Raw genomic sequence first — 21,091 nt, forward strand, 5'->3', positions numbered from 1 at the left:
GGCGGCAACATGGCGGCGTGAGCGGCGGCGCTTTCGGCTCCACAACAACAGCGGCAGCGGCGATCGCTCGCCCGGCCGTCGGCTCCGGGCGCCGCTCGCCTCCGCCGGGCCCCCCCTCCGCGCTCGGCGGCGCCCGCTCCTCCCGCCCCGCGGCGGGGAGGCGGCCCCGGGCTGAGCAGCCTTCGGCTAACGGGGCATCGGCGCCCATAATAATCCCTCATTATAGCGGAGCGGGGGAGCGGCTCCTGGGACGGTGCCTGCGCCTCGGGCCGGCTCCCTGCGGCCCCGCCGGGTGCGACTGCGGTGGATGCGCGACTCGGCCCGGGCGGGCGGGGAGGCGGCGGCGGCAGGTGCCGGTAACGGTGGGGGGTAAATGGCGAGCGAGAAGCCGGTGTCGGGGCCGGACCCGCAGCCCGCAGGACTCATCTCCGTCGGGGCCGGCGGTGGAGGCGGCGGCGGAGGAGGAGGCGGCAGCAGCGGCGGCGGCAGCAGCGTCGCGGTGATGGGCGAGCTGAGGGCGTCGGGCTCCGGGTCCGTAGTGCTCCCCGCGGGGATGATTAACCCGTCGGTACCGATCCGCAACATCCGGATGAAATTCGCCGTCCTCATCGGACTCATCCAGGTCGGGGAGGTCAGCAACCGGGACATCGTGGAGACGGTGCTGAACCTGGTAAGCGGCCCCGGCACCCCGCCCCGGTGACGCCCCGGCGGGCAGAGGGCCCTCTGAGCACCGGCCCGCTCAGCCCACCCTCCTCCCTACCTCCCCTCCCCCTCCGCCGCCCCTCTGCAAGCCCCAAAGGGACCTTCATTTTCCCACCCCGGTGTCCCTCCTACACCTACGGCCCTTCCCCAAAGCGTCTTTCCTTCCCAAAACTCCTTTGGTTTCCCCTCGCCGGTACCGCGACCTGCCTGTCTCCCTCGTCGCGCGTGTGACAGAAACCCCCTCAGCTCTCCCCAAACTCCACGCAGGACCCTGCCTGGTACAGACAGGCCACTCTTCCCCTTCCCAGTGCCTTCCCCCCGGGGCTGCGTCCTGCAGAAGTGGAGTGTAAAGAGGATAAAAAAAAAAAACCATAAGGAGATGAAATAATTCACAATTTCGAGGTGATGCTGCCCTGTCACCCTGTGGCTTCCTGGCTGGAAGGAGGACGGTGTGAACCTGCTACCTGCTTTTGACTGGAAAACGTTAAAAAAAAAAGCAGCCTGAGCCGGTGTCTTTCCTTAGCAGCTGAAACATGTGAAGGGTTTAACCCTGGGAGCTCAGAGCTAGTGGAGTATTTTCCGTAGAGGAAGGGGGAGGAGGGAGGTGTTTGCGAGGGTTTAACACGCTTTAATACCTGTAATAAAAGAGTTAGTTGTGTTGCAGTGTTGTGTTGGGCTGCTTGTGCCTCAATAATCTTCCCTGGCTTTCCAAAACCACATTCTGGTTGGCGAAGTAAGTGCTGTTGCTAATTTTGTTGGAGGTCTGGGGCGTTGACAAAAAAACCCGCTGGTGTACACTGGTAAAATAGCTCAAAAAACCAGGGGAAGATGCTGAAATGTAAGCTTCCCCAGTCAATCTGCTCACTTCATGGAGTGAAAGAGTTACTGCAGGACTGTATGACTTAATGTTTTTGCGCTACCTACACCAAAGCCTGAGGAACCTACAGGAGCCAAGCGAGTGGATCTAAAAATGAATCACTTTCAATTATGTGCAATTTGGTGCTGCTCCTGAATGCAAGATTTGCTGCAGCAGAGCTTTTGAAGCAGCTCAGTCAATGATAGACCCTCAATATTATTATTATTTATTTTTTTTTTTGCATATAAAATAGGGTAGAAAAACGACTGCTCAAAACTGAATGGCAATTAATTGGAACTGCCTTTGTTTCCAGTGAGTTTAATGCTTCTAATGCCCACTCATTTGACACAAAGTCATAACAGAAATACGTAAAGATTGTATTTTTGTTTCAAACACTTTATTCTTCTGTTTGGCAGTTATTTGCATTTGACCTAGCACAGGCTGAATGGGGAAGCTGCAGCATGCAGGGAAAGACACGGTTTGGGCAGATCATTTTAAGATTTGTGGCTTATCTGAACACGCAGGGTTAAAGCCCTGATAGTTTTGTGAATGTGTCAGAAAAGTAAACTGGTCTATTTCCCACTCCTCCCTGCAAGCTGTTTGACACAAATGAAAGGTGATCTGTAATTATTTAATTTTTTTTCTTTACAAATGTGGTACAAGTCATCACAACTTTATTGGATTATTACCCATTCCTTTAAAAGTAGCACTTGGAATAAAGGGAATGACGTGCAGTTATTTTATTAACTGGCTTTGTGTAGATCATGACAGATACAAAGATGTTTAATCCTTTCCTGGTTTTCTTTCATTCTTCTTACTGATATTTAAGCTTGTTTTAATTCTGTCTGCTAATGCATCAGCAACTGGAATAACATTGGCTTGTCTTTGGTGGAGGGGGGGAGTTGGAATGTGTTTTGGTATTTGTGTGGAGGACACACAGTGCTTGCTACAGAGCTTTCCTCTAAGATCTACTTACTAATTAGTTCCTATTGCTGAAAACTGCCCTTATATTTAAAAATGCAGGAGTGTTTAACAGTGCTCTCAGCATTGGAAGACGTGTATGAATGTGAAACTGCTTGGGAGTCTGCTGCAGTAGCGTTGCATTCTGGATCAGTCATTACTTAACAGATGGGCTCTAATATACAATAGTCAGTATTCCCACAGCAGAGAGAGGTTACATTGTGTCTGCTAATCTTTCCCTTTCTCTGGGCAGTCAGTGTCTCAAACTTAGGCTGGAAACTTCCTTTACTCACGTGTGAAACAAACAGTGAACAGATACAAAGTAAAGCTGGTGGCATATCCCTAAACTACTAAACATTACCTGGTTCTGTAGCCAGGATTTTAATAGCAACTTCATTTCAGGTTTTGTATTTTGAAAGTATTCTTTGGGGGTGAGTGGGGGAACTTGATTTGGGGTTGGAGGGGGATTATTTTTTTTTTCCTTCATCCTTTAACTGTACTTTTTTCTGAATGACTTCTGATGCAAGTACTACACTGAGTGGACAATGTTTAAAGAGCTGGTCTCAGTTTCATGTATCAGTTTATATTCCAAGTTTCTGAGAGAAATAGAACTGCTGCTTTACCATATTGGGTATCTACAAGCACTTTATAAGACTTTTAGTATTTTGGCATGGCTGAAGCTCTGTTTATTATCAGATAGAATTCAAAGTTTAAGATGCAGATATATTTTAATTTTATTTTTTTAATCTGAGATTACTGCTCCCCTCTGTGTAAAGCTTAAATAAGCCTATTCATTCTTTTTTGCATCTGTGTGGAAGCAGCAGCAAATGTCTGAGCCCAAACTTTGTTTTGGCTTGCCATTGTCACAGAGAAGGTGGCTCTTCTTTCCTGTTAAGTTTTCCTCTTCAGGTTTCTCTTGGGTTTATTTTGGTGGCCCTACACTGTGGTCCTTATCGCTGCATTTCAGACTTAACTTCATGTGGTACCTTCTGATGTTGATGGACACTGTTTTATTATATCTGTGAGGTGATGAAGCACTCTTAATGCAGTGTTGAAAATCTTTTTCTCCATGTCTGACATGTTGTTGGATTTTCAGCTTTGCCAGATTTTAACAGTGGACTCTGAGCTCAGACAGCATTTTGTTCTTGGGCACGTCTACTTGTGTTGGAGTTGTTTCTCTCCATGCTTTTCTCAGTGACATTTCATTCAGACTGACTGTGTGTTTAAAGTTCTGTCATGCTGGTGCATTTGTTTACTGGAGTAGCACTTGGTGGAGTTGCTGGTTTGGTTGGTGTTATTTCCCATTGTTTAATGCTACAGTGAAAGGTACAACGAAGAGGAGAGTCCAGCCTTTTCCACAGCAGTGCTGTAAACTACTTAAGGTTATCCTCAAAAAACCAAAACTTGCCAGTGTTAACATCCTCTGACCTTCAGAATATTAATACTCTATGAACTGTAGGCTCTTATGGAATGATTTTACAGAATATTGTTGTTCTTTCTGCATTTCTGGGAGTAGGAGGGAACCTCATCGTATCACGCGTTCCGCCGCGATGGTGCTGCTTTGGATTTTGGTCCCTGGGTTTCATACAGATTCTGACCCCCCTGTGTACAGCAAAGCACCAAACTGGAACAGGCTTTCATTGCAAGCAACTTAATCCTCTAATTGCTCTTAGCATTTTCTCTTTGGGGGTATTTTGACACCGGTTCTGTGGCTCTATTGATGAGGAGGCCTTTCCCCTTTGAACAGCTCTATTAGTTTTCTTAGGGTACTATCAAGGATGTTGTTATTGCTGTGATAGATGTGCTTGTTACTCTCCATAGCTCCTTTGCTGCTTGATACCCTTTTGTGATTACACTATTTCTTAGACTGACGTTTAAAGTAACGTTCTGCTCCATGTGCTCCAGCCAATATGATATTAAGGTGGAAATGGGTCAGTCAATCCACTTGTATTCTACATCAAGAATTTTTTTGTTTCACTTATTTCCCAGTGCACAATTTCCACACATGGCTTTAATTTATTTTTATAATGTCTCTCAAATGTCTTTCCTTTCATTACTTTTACTGACTTGCTTCCATAATCACCACCTACAACTACCTGAGGGGAGGTTGTAGAGAGGTGGGCGATGGTCTCTTCAGCCAGGGGACAGGAGATGGGACAAGGGGCAATGGCATGAAGCTGTGCCAGGGCAGGGACAGATTGGACATGAGAAACAAATGTTTTCCTGACAGAGTTGTCAGGGCCTGGAACAGGCTGCCCAGGGAGGGGGTTGAGTCACCTTCCCTGGATGTGTTCAGAAAAAGGGTAGCTGAGGTACTTAGGGATCTGATTTAGCTTAGGATGGGAATGGTTGGACTCGATGATCTTCAAAGGTCTCTTCCAACCTTGTGATTCTGTGATAATTCTCTGCTTTTCTACTAGTATAACGGTCTTGGGCTTTTTCCTTCATGGTACACTTTAAGCCATCTCCTATCTGGCCAGCTTTTATCAAACATCACTATGTACATTACATTGTTTCCTGGCTTTTAGAAGGCTTTCTCTGTTCCAGTTTGAATTTCCTAGGATTTTTGATTCTGGGCTTTGTAGTGCTGATTCAATGGCAGTGTGTGGAATAAGAAGGGTGAGCAGGAAGCTGCTTGATACTAAGAAGTTGTGACTGGTGCTGACACATGCTGCTTGTTTTGCCTCTGCACCTTGAACAGGTGATGTGATGCAGATTTGAACGTACTTCAGTCTGATGCAGGTGTAGCTGACCAGGGTTCTCCTTGTGCAATCTGGAAAGCTTTTATATATGTTTTGTCAGGTTAGAGAGTGTTTGTAAGAAGTAGGTCAAACACCAGGCACAGTTCAAAAAGTCTCTTGCTGTTCTTGTTGACTGCAGCCCACGCAGCCCCTAGCTCTTCTCATTTTCTTGCCTGTGCCATCCTACTTCAGAGTTAGTCACCCATCACAAGAGGTAAGCCATTTTTTATAGCCCTCTGTCACGTTGTGCACTTGTAGGAGTGGCATTTGCAGCTTCAGAGCAAATGGGTTGGATCATGTGAGACATCCTTCTCCACCTATGGGCTTTCCATAGCAGTGGTTATAAGGGAAAATGGAAGGGATGTATGGGATGTAAGGGATATTTTTCCCCCCTATTGTACTCCTTCTCCTCAAACACTGGTTGAGGATCTTCTTGTTGGCTTTTGATGTTTATAGTTTTGGTTGCCACAACATTCTGTGGTGCAGTTTGACTCTTGTGTGGGGTAGAAGACTTACTCTTGTTTGTTGGATGCTGTTGTACACTGATAAAATGTAGACCTTGTGACCTTTAGCCTCCATCATAGGACTTCTGTTTTTCTTGTGGAACTAGCTTTGCAGGCTTGAGGATCCTGCTCCATTTTCTTGGTGGAAACTTTCCTATTTCTGCAGTATAATTTTCTGCTGATAAATAGCAATCCTCAAAAAAAGCCTATTCGGGGGAATTTTAAAGAATTTTTTGTTTTGTTTTGGGTTTTTTTTTTTTTGCATGTGAGCTTTGGTTTAGAGAAAACTTTACTGGTAGTGTCTGTCCTTGTCCATGTTACTGTCTGCCCCACCAGTCCCTTTTTATCCTGCTCCTACTATCTCTGCACTAAGCCATGTGTGGAAGTTACTGTAGAATTTATTGGAGCCATAGGAAAAGAACAGCATCCAATGCAAGAGTTTGTAATAACATTCTTACAACTACTGCCACTGTTTATCTAATACATTGATGGAAAACTTAGTTTTGGTTACAGAAAATCTTTAGCTGAATGAATGTTCACTTAATTTCTCTTTATATAACTAATTGCTTTTGACTTTTTAATCTGATCTTGGACAGTAGGTGTTTATGGGTGGGAAGTTTTTTCAGTTATTGTATCAGTCATGGAGCACCAGTGATATTTCAGCAGGTGGCTTGGAATCTGCTCTGGCATGATGGATTGATATATTTCTATAGGCAATAACTCTTTAAAAATCTGTTGTCATGAGCATATCACTGATTATTCCTTGATGTTTAACTCTTGACAGCTATTTTCTTCTTAGCTTTACATCTTAACTTGTCTTTACAGCATTCAGTTCATGGATTTTTAAGGAAGGTGAATACCTAAAGGCTTTTATATTATTTTTGTCTCTCTGAAGAAATAAAGTTCTGAGACTGGTATTAATAAAACACCTCCAGTCTTTGGCCTTTCCCCCTCCTCCCACCTGAGACCTTACCTGTGTTCTCTTCCTTTGCACCCAGCAAAGGGTTAGCACCTGTCTCTATCAGGATGCTATTTTTACAAAATTATGACCTGATTCCCCATTTAAACTGTGTGTTTCACAAGACTAAGCATTTAGCTGTGTACTCAGTTCTATGCTGATCTCTTAGACACCCCAAAGCTGCATAATCATCTCTGACTTCCAGCTGAAGTGTTTGTTTGCCTTTCACACTATCCTTGATTTACTCAAAGTTGAGTGAAATTGGGGATTGGGTTAGTATCAAACCAACTTCTGTATCTTGATAAATACTCTGTGTGGTATTAAAATATCTGTGTTAATAAGCTATCCAAGCTATCTTAAATCAGCCTCTTAATTTTACCAGCTCGTTACTTGTTACTGAACTTTTTTAGTTTTGTTTCTTAGTCTGTCTCAGTGAATCTGCCATTTCAAATTACCTTGTGTTGCTCTCCTGTGGCAGTAACATTTTGTAGGACTTTACACAGAGCAGAATCATTGCAGCTACCTCATTAGTTATCTCATGTGTGTGGCCAAAGTGTCAGTGTAGTAACATTCTCTTATGTTGATGAAGTTCCATTTATTTTCTGATGGAATTTGATCTATAATTACCATTCATGCTTGTTTTAAGTTCTCCATTGAGGACTTTTATTAATTCTTGCATAGATGGAACTTTTTAAAATTCAGAACTTGCTTTTATAATCAGAGGCAGCACATATTTTGAAACATCAGTTTTGAATTTGGTGATCTACCTTCAACTTGTGTCTTGCAAAAGCTTCAGTTGGACATACTCTGAATGCTACACTATTCAACATGATATTCAGCATAAAGGTAACTTAGAAAAAAGATTACTTGTGAATAGTCACATATTGTTTCTGTCATGATAGAAATGCCTGTTTCAGCTATAGGATTATTTCAGCTAGAGTTTCATAACTTCCAATTTGTCTCAATGAAGATTATTTGTTATTTCATGGAGAATCACTTCAACTTCTGATCAACCTACTGACTCTCTGCTAAAATTTTCATTCTGGTAATTTTTATGGCTTAAAGTTCGTTCTACTTTTGAAGTACATGAAAAATGAATAGTCCTCAGTAAATAAGTAGGTCTAAGTAGTTTTGGTCTTACTTAGATCTTAGACCAGTGGTGTCTCTTCATTTATATTAATGCCACCCTGTAATCTGACTGTCCTGCTTTAATTTGCAGTTGTGTTGCATCAGTGGAATTATTCCAACCTAACAATTCACTGAAAGCTTCTATAAACATGAATACTGCTTTTGCTTCCCAACAGCTTACAAATGCTGGACTTCTATGTTGCTTTCACTGCCCTCTTGTTTACAGTTGGAAGCCTTTCTTAACTATGCAGAATTGGTATTAGGTTTTTGAGTTAGTCAAAAGTGAGATAGGGCAAAATGTTCAGTTACAAGTCTGGTGCATTTTGGTATTTGATGGTTTTTTGTGGAGCCTTCTAAACTAACTAGTACCAGCAATATGGCATTTCAACCAGTTTTACGTGATCTCACTATTTTTCCTTCAAAATCTTTATATTCTGGGACAAATACTCAATTAGATAAAAATTTCTAGTTTTTATTGACTTTTGTCTGCTTTAAGAGCCACTGCAACAGCCTTTTTTGTTTTTACTTTGCACTTTAGTTTGCTAAAAATAAAATATTCTTAATAAACACAAATATGAATTTGTGAATCAAAGGACACGTTGTTTACAAAGGAATCTGAACAAACCTATTGAAACAAGGCTCTTTCCTACTACAGAATTACAGGAATCACTAAGATAACTTTTCATTAAACGTGGAAAAGGAACCATGAAATACACTTTCAAGCTCGTAATGAGCTGACTGAAGACAAGACTGATCTTGGATTGCTCATGCCTCACCAATCCTCAGAGTTTGCTGCTGTTCTTCAGCAATGCTCACTGCATCCAAAAAACATTTCTTGATTTAGTTGTGAACTGAAAATCTTCCTGTGTCACTTCCAGTGTAAGAACTTTCAATTAAAAAAAAAACCCAAACAAATTGTAATCAGAGGAACATTCTTGCTTAAAGTTGAATTTATGTTTTATAGCTAGTAGGATGGGAAAGCTTTCTGCCCCTTCCAGTAGGTCATATACATCATAGTGTAACTAATAAGGTTTTGTCAGCTCCCATTGGGTAGCAACTCCATGTGAGCAAATGTACCTAATGATTGAGAAAGGGTAAAGCAGTACATGTGTAAGAACTTCTTGAAATCAAGGTATGAACTGGTATCTCTGAGGATGTTGTGCAGGGAAAGTGAGCCTGGAGAATGGATTTAGGGATTCAGCATCTCTGCTGAAAGGCTCTGCTGCTGCAGCTCTTTAATTCAGGAGTTGGAATGCTGGGAGAATGGTGTAAGGGCTGTTTCCTACAATGAGGGGTGGGGGGGGGGGAAAGTCAATTTTGTAGGAAAAAAGCATCTTCATCCCTCTTTAAATCTACTAAATTCACTAAAATAAGCAAAACTTATCAATGAGCCTCTGAAAGCTGGATTTCAATATGTTAAGTTATGGCAAGAGGAAGGAGGTAAAGAACCTTGCTAACTGTCATGTTATGCTTTCCTGGCTGTTGACTTCTGTTTTCTTTTGAGATTGGAAGCTCCAACAGAATCCATCACTGTAAATTCAGTGTTCCACACCCAGTGTTCCTCCATGATCAAGAAGTTCGGTGATATAAAGCTGTAATAAATTAGTATCAGCACCCCCCTCTTTTCCTCCTGTTACTCCAGTGAAATACATCTATTTTGGTAAATAGCAAGCTGTGTGGTATTTGTGAGTCATATCTCTGACTGATGGTTACTTGGCTGTTAATACTGATATGCCAAAGAGCTGAAACTTATGGAAACGTTTGTGAAAGTCTTCATTTGACTGAACAAGGTCTTCCCAGACAGATGCTCAAGAGGTGGGAGCTACTACATTCTTTTGGTACTTTTTCTCTAGAGGGATCTGTGGAGTCCCTACCATATGTTTTAGTCTCTGGTTTCCAAAAATCATCTTTTTTGCTTTTTCTTCTGTGTCTTCAGGTCTGGCATTATATACCTCCACATGACCCGTAGAATCATAGAATCACAGGGGTTGGAAGGGACCTGGAGAGCTCATGGGGTTCAACCCCCCCTGCCAAAGCAGCTCAGCAGCTCATATTGCACAGACAGGCGTCCAGACGGGGCTGGAATCTCTCCAGAGATGGAGACTCCACCACCTCCCTGGGCAGCCTGTCCCAGGGCTCTGGCACCCTCACTGGGCAAAAGTTCTTCCCCATGTTGGTGTGGAACTCCCTGTGCTCCAACTTGCCCCTTGTCCTGTCTTCACAGACACTGAAAAGGGGCTGCCCATTCCCATACTTCAGATATTTATAAACATTCATAAGGTCCCCCCTTAGTCTTCTTTTCTCCAGGCTGAACAGTCCCAGCTCACTCAGCCTTTCCTCACAGGGGAGATGCTCCAGGCCCCAAATCATCTTTGTAGCCTCCTCTGGACTCTTTGCAGGAGATCCCTGTCTTTTTTATCCCAGGGAGCCCAGAACTGGACACAATACTCCAGGTGGGGCCTGACCAGGGCAGAGTAGAGGGGGAGGATCCCCTCCTGTGACCTGCTGGCCACACTCCTCCTGATGCCCCCCAGGATCCCATTGTCTCTCTCAGCCCCCAGGGCACACTGCTGGCTCATGGCCAACCTGTCATCACCCAGGACCCCCAGGTCCTTCTCCACAGAGCTCTTCTCCAGCAGCTCATCCCCCAGCCTGTCCTGATTCCAGCAGTTATTCCTCCCCAGGTGCCAGACTCTCCACTTGCTTTTGTTGACCCTCATCTGGTTTCTCCCTGCCCAGCTCTCCAGCCTGTCCAGGTCTCTCTGGATGGCAGCGCAGTGTCCTGCGTGTCAGCCACTCCTCCCAGCTTTGTACCACCGGGTACTTGCTGAGGGTGGATGCTGTTCCCTCATCAAGGTCGTCAATGAAGATATTGAACAGGACTGGACCCAACACCGAGCCCTGGGGAACACCATTAGTCACAGGTCTCCAGTCAGATTCTGCTCCACAGAAGTATTCTGGTTTTAGGGTTTTTGTTTTACACAGCTTTTGGGTGATTTGAAAGGCTTTCTCATCCATTCTGTTCCTCATGGAAATCTTGTGGTTTCCACTGCATCTGTTGGTATCTTAGGAGCATTATGTGAATGCAGAAATAGACTCACAAGAAAAGCCTGTTAAGAATCCCATCTACCACTGTCCAAGGCTGAAATTAGCTGAGTTAATCTGAAAAAACCCTTCAACATACTGTCCTGGACTCATACTTCTCCCTCCCATCAAAATCATGTCAGTGATGATGCCTTTGCATTCTTCTCTTTGGGGCTAACACCTCACCATCCTCCTGATATTTCATTGTCAGGGCACTTTCATACATCAGGGGAATCATAGAAGTTTCAAAGGTAGAACAGCTGAGGATGGGAAGGAGCTCTGGAGGTCTCTAGACAAAGATCCATGCTCAAAGCAGTGTCAACTAGAGGAAGTTACTCATGGCTGGGCTGGGTTCTGGGTGTTTCTCAGGATGGATGCTCTCATGTCAAGTTTTTACTTAGGTCTAAGTGGAGTTTCCTGTTCCTGTTGATATTTGTCCTGTCACTGGGTGCCACTGAGAAGAGTCTGGCTCTCTTGTCTCTTCTCCCTGGCCGCTCTACCCTGCTACAAATACACATTTCTAAGATCTCTTCAAACCTTCTCTTCTTAATACTAAACAGTCCCAGCTGTCCTCAGGCTTTCTTTGTATGTTCCAGTCCCTTAATCATTTGCACATTTAGATCTTTATTCTCCTTGTGCAGATAATAGTGCTGTCTTCCCAAAAAGTGGGAGGTGGAGTCTGGGAAGCCTTTTAATTATAGCAACCCTTTCCTTCATCTCCCAGCATGAACTGCAATATTTACCCTAAATAATCCGGTCAATAGTGCTATTCCTAACCCAGCAAAGGACAATTTGCACTGCATGCAGCCAAGAAAGAACCAGACCTGGGTGAGCCACAGCAGTGAGTGTTTGCTTTTCATCTGTTGTGCCTGCTTGTTAATAGATGGCCTTGGATGAAGCACAGAAACCTGAGAGAGTCTGTCAGTCCTGCAGATCACAGTTGTGGCTGTAGGTAAGCTTTATTCCTTGGGTTTCAGAAATAGAAATCCTACCTACATTTGATTTTCGGCTGAAAATGTATGAAATTGATATTAAGTGCTTAATACTGAGTTAATGAAACTTTCTGGTTTAACATATACTATAAGTGCAACCTTCTTTAATGCATTAAATGAATCAAAATTAAACTAGAAGAGCTATTAGCATAGTCTTCAAAGTTACAGATGCTTGATGACAGAAGGAGAAAATATTAATTATCAGTATAGATCCAAAGCTGTCAAAGTTCTGCATTAATTTTGTTGAAAAGAATAATGACTTACATAAAGTTTAGTATTTATAGCTAAATATTCAATAGCACTTTACGTGCTTATAACTCTATGTAACTGAGAAACTGTAATATATTAAGCAAATATGATTCTGTAACAATTTTTATAGTTCATGTTTCATGCAAATAAAATCATTCTTTCATTCAGAGTAACTTGGAATGCACTGTAATAAACACATTGGGACTGGAACAGTGTGTAGGCAGAGAGGGAGTCAGTCTTTGCCAGTTGACACAGTACAGTATTTGACACTTGAAAAGTAGTGCTCGCTGAACAGGAGTTGATACTGCCTTTAAAATGGACTGTTCTTCAATGGAGAAGTTGATAATTACAAGTAATTCCTAAAGTCCAGAAGCAGGTTCTTCCCAGTTCTCATAGTCGTGATGACTTCCCTTCTGATTAGTATAAATGGGTTCTCTAACAAGGGAAAATTAATTACAGTAAAATAGCTTCTGTGATTTATTTTTTAATAAGAAGTGATTAAATTATATTTAAGAAAAAATTTGAATCTACTTGTTTTGTTGTGTGTCCTGGTTAAAACAGAGTTTTCAAGTCTGTAATCCTTATTGAATGTGTAGTTTACAAAGGCAGAAACCCAACAGCTCGAGCTAATGCAAATACCTGTAAAACTTGACTTAAGAATCTCTGAGGTAACTCTAAGCAACAATCAAAAGGAAGGATGTGAGAGGAGGAAGCAGAAGTTTCAACTCAATGAAGCTAGACCATGTAAAATGATAACTTCTAGGATGTCAAAGCTGATACTTCTCCAGTTGAGTCTCAGCCCACGTGTGGGCTTCAAAATGCTTTAAGAGTTGAATTTTTACAGTAAGAAACCTTTCTCTTAAAACTAAATGTAAGCAGTTAAGAGGTTTCAGAGTGTAAATATTTACTTTTTTTTTAAATACTCCAGATCTAAGCTCTTGGATCTTTGTCACAGCTTTGGTTTGTGGCTCTAGCCTGTACTCTGAAGTTAGAATGGCTACAGATACTTGTAATTGAGCTCTTCCACAATCATGACACAAAGGGCTTTTTAGCTTACTTTTAAGTCAGTCAGCTCTGTTGTAGTTAGAACTTATTTCACTATGAAAAGAGAGCAGCACATATAATGTATTTTCTTCTGGCTGAGATCACCCCTAAATTTGTCTTGTACCCAAACCAGACACTATCCAGATGTGCATAAAAAGCCATTAATAAGCTTGAAGTGTTGATAAAATCTAAACCCTTTCTGGAGGTCAGAGGAATCTTAGGAGCACCTTGTTTGAATTATTTTTTCACTATTCCCCTCTCATATACTCCTTGTAGAGTTCAAGTAGACTTTAGAGCTTCCTCAGTACAGAGCTGGTTAAGCAACCTGAACTAAACTGGTGCCAGCCTGCTAACATAGAGGTTTAGTTTCCTGAACTCAGTCTATGGTCATGTTATATCATATGACAGTAACAGTCCCTTAAAGTGAGTGTGTTTTCCCTCAGCTCCTTATAGGTAGTCTGAACTTGGGTTGTGTGTGGCATTTTTGGGGATGAGGATTTGGTTGAGGCTTTTTTGGGGGATGAGGCTTGGTTCTCCTTTTTGCTTAAGCAGGACATTTGAACTGGCTCTATGTTTCTGCTGCATTAATATTTGCAGAATCCTGGATTTAAAAGTTTCCTTATGTATGCATTTTGTAGAGTATAAGCTGTTGAGGAGACCACATACTTCATAGCACAAGCAGGGTGTGGTACAAGCTGTAGCTGACAGTCCAGCCACTGTGAATTTTGATTTTTAAATTGCTTTCCAAAATCCTGAAGATTTCCTGAGAAATAGGAATGAATTGATTGTGGTCTGAAAACAAATCTTGACTTAACGAAAAGTCCTTGGCATTTCTATTTATTTAGAAAATTGAAATCCAACTAAATAGTTTATACTTAGAGTAGCAAAATGAGATCTTTAAAACACTATAATGAAAGGCTATTGAGGCATTATTAAAAATTAATACAGCCAAGAGAGTTATTGAGGAAAGTAGCATTTAGAAGTAATTGTTAATACATTTTGGAACTGCTATGTGGTAAGTAGCTTCCAGCTTCTTAATCTATATTCAGTTGCCCTAGTAGTATTTTGTTATTTTTTTTAAGATTTGTTTTTTTCTTCTCATGTATTTGTAAGTTGAGTAACCAACCATTCTGTGTCAATAGGTTTGTGCTGGAGCTGAAAACATCAGAGAAAAAACTACATTATGATGCTTTGTGGAGACAATATCTAGGGTAACGTGGGTTTTGAAGGAGTTGGAGTTGAGTAGGTAAGAGTGATACAGTCCTGGTCTCAGAGTATTTTAGGGTTCCCAAGCCCATTGGTGGTAGTGCCTTCATTTAGATAATGTAGTTAAGAATGGGGCAGGGTGGTAGGGGGGGTTGGCTAGGTGGGGGAAGAGCAAGTGCAGCTAAGAAGAGGAGTGGGAATATGTGAGAGGAACAACTCTGACCTTGGTGTCTCCAGAGAAGGAGGGGGAGGAGCAGCTCCAGGCACCTGAGCAGAGATTCCCCTGCAGCCCCTGGAGAAGACCAGGGCAGGCTCTCCCTCTTCATCCCATGGATGAGGATGGTGGAGCAGAGATTCCACCTGTAGCCCATGGAGGACCCCACACCAGAGCAGGTGGAGACATGTGAAGGATGCTGTGACCCCACAGGAAGCTCATGCTGGAGCAAGCTCCTGGTGGACCTGCAGCCCATGGAAAGCGGAGCCCACACTGGAGCAGGTTTGCTGGGGAGACTTGTGACCCTGTGGGGGACCCATGCTGGAGCACTCTGGTCCTCAAGGTCTTCATCTTATGGAAGGGACCCACACTGGAGCAGTTGAAGAACTGCAGCTGGTGGGAAGGACTCATGTTGGAAAAGTTGGTGGAGGACTGTCTCCTTTGGGTGGAACACCACACTGGATCAGGAGAAAAGCGTGAGTCCTCCCTGTGAGGAGGAAGGAGTGTCAGAGACACGTGTTGAACTGACCCCAACCTCCATTCCCTGTCCCATTGTGCCACTCAGGGGGAGGAGGTAGAGAAATCAGGTATAAAGTTGAGCCTGGGAGGAAGAGAAGGGTGGTGGTGGTTTTGGGGGGGTGTTTTTAAGATTTGGTTTATTTCTCATTATCTTACTCTGATTTCATTGGTAATAAATTAAATGAATTTTGCTGAGTTGTGTCTGTTTTGCCCATGATGGTAACTGCTGAGTGATCTCTCCCTATATTATCTCAACCCATGAGTCTTTCTTTTAGTTTTTCTCTCCCCTGTCCAGCTGGGAAGGGCAGTGACAGAGCGACTTTGGTGAGCACCTGACCTCTAACCAGGGCCAGCCCACCACAGAGAGAGACATTTTATTTAAATGATGGAACAGTCTAAAATGCAGTTTTTAAGGAGGTACAGAAAACTTGTGGGCTAAGTATGTTTTTGTTTATAGGTGTAAACAGAATTACAGCTTTCTGCAGAGCTTGAGCAATACACACTGCACAGAATCACAAGGTTGGAAGAGACCTTTGAAGATCATCAAGCCCAACCATTCCCATCCTAAGCTAAACCAGATCCCTAAGTACCTCAGCTACCCTTTTTTGAACACATCCAGGGAAGGTGACTCAACCCCCTCCCTGGGCAGCCTGTTCCAGGCCCTGACAACTCTGTCAGGAAAACATTTGTTTCTAATGTCCAATCTGTCCCTGCCCTGGCACAGCTTCATGCCATTGCCCCTTGTCCCATCTCCTGTCCCCTGGCTGAAGAGACCATCGCCCACCTCTCTACAACCTCCCTTCAGGTAGTTGTAGGTGGTGGTAACGTCTCCCCTCAGCCTCCTCTTCTCCAAGTTAAACACCCCCAGCTCTCTCAACCCCTTCTCATAGGATTTGCCCTCCAGCCCCTTCCCCAGCCTGGTTGCCTTTGTATTTCAACAAACACGTGCTTTTCACCTTTTAAAATCTGTGGACTTTCTTGCATTGCCATTTGCAGTGCTGAGGTGTAATTAAAATAACGTGATTGATACTTTCAAGTGATGAGCAAGGTTTGGTTAAGCCTCCTGACTGTCCTGGATGCCTTTGCTGCTTCTGATCCCCAGCAGATTCCGACTAGTTAAAAGAACTGGCAGCGACACACAGCTCTTCAGCAGCTCCACTGCTGCCTCTGTAGAGTCTTGACAGAGAGGAATCAGCTTGCTCTCTCATGTAGATTGCTGATGTTTCTCTTTAGAGGCTTCTTGGAGGACAGTGTTACTGGTAAACAGCTTGTATTAAACTTTTCCTGTCACTAATCCCGCGGTCTCCTTCAGTGTGATGTGGATGAAAGTGCTTCTGCTTCATGCCCTCCAGCTTTTACTTACACATTTAGGGATTATTTCCTCCTAACGAGCACCCCTTGTGTGACACATTTGCTGGGAATGGAAAACACATAAGGCTCAGAGCTGGAGTCTTGCAGGATTTGTGTCTCCTAGCTCCTCGTGGCTTTTTTAGTTCCCTGGCTGAGCAGAAACAAGCCCAACCGTTTCTTCCTCTTGTTTGGAGGAGAGTTTGGAGTGGTTGAGATGTTTTACCCCTGCTTGGAATGTTATGATTGTGTGTATTAAAGAGGAAATGAAATGTTTTCTTTTTCAAGCCTGTCAGATTGTTGTTACTATTTAAAACTGTTATTTGTTACGGTTTGTATTGGTTCTGGATATGTTCAAAATGCACCCAACTAGCTTCTAGTTCAGCATCATATTATCATGGCACAATTGCTGTGAGATTTTCTTTTAACTGGAAGGCTGGAAGGTTTTTCTCTTGCTTGTAGAAGGAAGGGTCAGGGCCATATTTGAACTCTTTCCTTGTTATCACTATCATAAAGTACTTTGTTTTGGTTTGCTTCCAGAAACCAGTGTGTGTGTGTGTGTTCTACCTGGATACGTTTGATTGCCTTTATCTCTACTTGGTAGTTATACCATGGATGCTTACATAAGGTTTTATTTTTCATTGTGTAGGTGATATTAACTTTGTTTCATCTTGAAATCGTAGAACTGTTCCCTTTTTTCCTTGCACAGGGCCAGTTAAGAGTTTCACAGATGTCTGGCACATTTAATTGCAAACTACCACTGAACTGCACACCCGTTGTTCAGTTGGGTCATCTTTTCTTGTTTAAAAATTCATGGCAAAAATGAAAGAAAATGGAATGCCTAGTGAGCATCAGTAAATTATAAATGTAAATAGAAGCCTTTGGAGGCACTTCTGTGGTACAAAAAAATGTTAATGTAGATGTTGTTATCCAATTTTTGAATCACAGATTTCTGAAGCCTTAGAAATGAACTATGGAAGTTGGTTAAAACCAGAAAAAAAATTAATGCTTGGACCAGTTACAGAGTGTTAAATCATGACTCACAAAACAATTTAGAATGGAAGGCTTCTTATTACTGGTAGTCAATGCAGGGAAACATGTATTCAAGTGTAGACTTTGGGGGAGGGCATGATGGAACACATGCAGATCTAAACATCTGATACATTCCATATATCTATTTTTGTTATTGTTGTTGTTCAAATACGTAAATTTTAATATTGGTTTTACTTTCCTCTCAAAGGTTGCTTGTTTAAAGAATGGGACTTTATTGGACCTGTACAGTCCTCTTGTCCTTAAGAGAGTGTGGCCATGGCCTTGTAGATCTTCTTGGCTGGTGGCATTGGAGACATATGACTTATAGGTGAATCAAACTTGGTCCTTTGAGGTGAAGGGGCTCTACAGATTTCTTTATACTAAAAAAGTAATTAAAAAAGCTACATGTCTGCTCTAAGTAAGGAGAAAAAACTGAATAAAAAGGGACATACCTGTTTAGTGAGATACTATTAGTTGTTTTATGACATTTATTAGATTATTATTTCTTGACATTGCTCAATTGGTTGGACTTCATTCAGAATGCAAATTTGAATTAATGTACTTAAAGTATCAGTAAAGAGAATCTTTATCATCTTCACTATTCAAATACGACTGCGTTTTTCAAGTCTCCTTTTGATCTGGGATAGCAAAGTTCACTGTAATCCTTGTCCTATGTGATGTCAAACAGTGGGTTATGGACCAGTGGGTTATATTCAAATTAAATAAAAATTGAATTGTCATAGTAAGCAAGCATTGGAGATGCATTTAATGAATGTCTTCCTGGACTAGTGGGTGGATATTGTTCCCAAAGGAAGCAGAAACCATGTACCTAATGCAAACTTGCAGTCTTAGTTGTCTTTCTCTTCTGTAGACCCATTTGATTAGATGTACATATGTTGTCCCCTCAGCTCCCATAGCTGCACTATTGCAGCTTATCTGTAGCTAAAATTATTGTACTTTTTTTTTCAAAATTCTTATTTTAAATCCTTCTTCAAAGGATTCGTTTCTCAGTGAGTGAAAGTAGGGCTACCATAGTCTTTTATCCTGAGTAAACAGATTACATTTTCCTGTACTTAAATTTTCATGAACATCAAAGCTGTGCCTATTCATCCAGGATTTGGGGCTAATTGTTTTGGGGGAGGGTTTCTTTTTTATGGATTTCGAATGAAAAATATGCATATATTTCTAGCTCTGAATTCCTTAAAATAAAAAGATGCTTTCCAAATAATATTCACAGTATTTGTAAGTGTGAAGCATTTCTTCTGGCAGGAGTATTTTCACAAAATACTTTTTTTTCCATAAAAATTCTTGTATTATGTGCTTACATGAACTTTACTAGACCAGCTTTCATAAAAACACTGAAAATTTGGTTTCAGAATTGTGGGGTGAGTTTGGGGTTCTTGTTCTGTTTGTTTGGTTTTATTTTGATTTTTTATTATTATTTTGTTAAAATATGTGTTCTTATGGAAGAAATAATAACAAATGGAAAAAAACCCCAACACATAATGAAAGAGTCTCACTTGACTGGAAATCAAGTCATTCTTAAACTTCTTGGAATTCCAATCTTTTTAAATAACTTTCTTTGAACTACAGCTTAAAGCTGGTTATTTGCACAGTGGGATACTTAAGGGGGTTTCAAGAAGTCTCAGTTCTGGGTATGGTCTGTGGAAGATGTTTTTCTGGGTTGATTTGTGCTAGGTCTATGAAGGACTAGAATTAGATTACTAGTATCACTTCCACTTGGAAAAGAATGCTGGATGCCATCTCCAAGCAATTGGAAGAGAAGAAGGTGATGAGGAGCAGTCAGCAGGGATTCACCAAGGGGAAATCGTGCTCGACCAATCTCACAGCCTTCTGTGATGTCATCACTGGCTGCGTAGATGGAGGGAGAGCAGTGGATGTCATCTACCTTGACTTCATCAAGGCCTTTGATACTGTCTCCCATGACACCCTGATAGCAAAGCTGAGAGAGAACGGTATAGATGAGTGGACAATGAGGTGGGTTGAGAATTGGCTGTGGGACCGAGCCCAGAGGGTGGTGATCAGTGGAGCAGAGTCTGACTGGAGACCTGTGACCAGTGGTGTTCCCCAGGGCTCAGTGTTGGGTCCAGTCCTGTTTAATATCTTCACTGATGACCTTGATGAGGGAACAGCATCCACCCTCAGCAAGTACCCGATGGTACAAAGCTGGGAGGAGTGGCTGACACGCAGGACACTGCGCTGCCATCCAGAGAGACCTGGACAGGCTGGAGAGCTGGGCTGGGAGAAACCAGATGAGGGTCAACAAAAGCAAGTGGAGAGTCTGGCACCTGGGGAGGAATAACTGCTGGAATCAGTACAGGCTGGGGGATGAGCTGCTGGAGAAGAGCTCTGTGGAGAAGGACCTGGGGGTCCTGGGTGATGACAGGTTGGCCATGAGCCAGCAGTGTGCCCTGGGGGCTGAGAGAGACAATGGGATCGTGGGGGGCATCAGGAGGAGTGTGGCCAGCAGGTCAAAGGAGGTGATCCTCCCCCTCTGCTCTGCCCTGGTTAGGCCCCACCTGGAGTATTGTGTCCAGTTCTGGGCTCCCTGGGATAAAAAGGACAGGGATCTCCTGGAGAGAGTCCAGAGGAGGCTACAAAGATGCTGAAGGGCCTGGAGCATCTCCCCTGTGAGGAAAGGCTGAGTGAGCTGGGACTGTTCAGCCTGGAGAAAAGAAGACTAAGGGGGGACCTTATGAATGTTTATAAATATCTGAAGTGTGGGATGCAGGGGGAATGGGCAGCCCCTTTTCAGTGGTCTGTGGAGACAGGACAAGGGGCAATGGCTGCAAGTTGGAGCACAGGAAGTTCCACCCCAACATGGGGAAGAACTTTTCCCCAGTGAGGGTGCCAGAGCCCTGGGACAGGCTGCCCAGGGAGGTGGTGGAGTCTCCATCTCTGGAGAGATTCCAGCCCCGTCTGGACGCCTGTCTGTGCAATATGAGCTGGGGAGCTGCTCTGGCAGGGGGGGTTGGACCCCATGATCTCTCCAGGTCACTTCCAACCCCTGTGACTCTATGAGTCTATGATTCTGTGATTCTATGATTCAATGGTTTTAGGCAGCATCAATAACAGTAAAAAATGATTTAATTTGTGCCCTGTCACGGTGGATTCTATTTCTACCTTCCTCCATAGTTGGATTGTTTGGGAGGTTTTCTTCTCTACTTCTGAACATCAAAAACCTACTGCCCTGTATGCTGTTGAAGAAAAACATGTTTTTAGTAGCATATGAGAAACTGTACAATGAAGTTCTAATGAAAAAGTCTTGGTGCTCATGAAGTTTAATTGCTATAGTACATTCTGTTTGAAGGGATATTTTAAATGAGCATTTTTAGCTGTGTAAATAGCATATGATAGAACAAGGGGAAAATGTTTTACTTGTAGAAATATAGAATCAAATAAATATGCATCTTAATACAGCATCGTAGATGCAAATAAAACCTTTTTATTTTTAAGGGAAAAATAAATGTGTATGAATCTTTCCAGAAGTTTTAGTTGCCCTTTCTATATTTAATAACTCTTTACTTTTTACTTC

At 42.7% G+C, this 21,091-nt stretch overlaps 1 protein-coding gene across 4 annotated transcripts in view; it reads left to right on the plus strand.

Moving 5' to 3' along the window:
- Positions 1–373: 373 nt before the first annotated feature.
- Positions 374–21,091, plus strand: part of NBEA (neurobeachin) — a gene marked incomplete at both ends in the record, with an annotated part of 550,746 nt that continues 530,028 nt past the window's right edge. For all 4 annotated transcript variants that reach the window (XM_084277996.1, XM_084277994.1, XM_084277997.1 and 1 more), the window contains one exon: positions 374–670. In XM_084277996.1, coding sequence (XP_084134122.1) covers positions 374–670 — 297 coding nt within the window. The remainder of the gene's footprint in view (positions 671–21,091) is intronic.

This window comes from Gallinula chloropus, assembly GCF_964237585.1.
Source record: "Gallinula chloropus genome assembly, chromosome: 1".
NCBI classification, from domain to species: Eukaryota; Metazoa; Chordata; class Aves; order Gruiformes; family Rallidae; genus Gallinula; species Gallinula chloropus.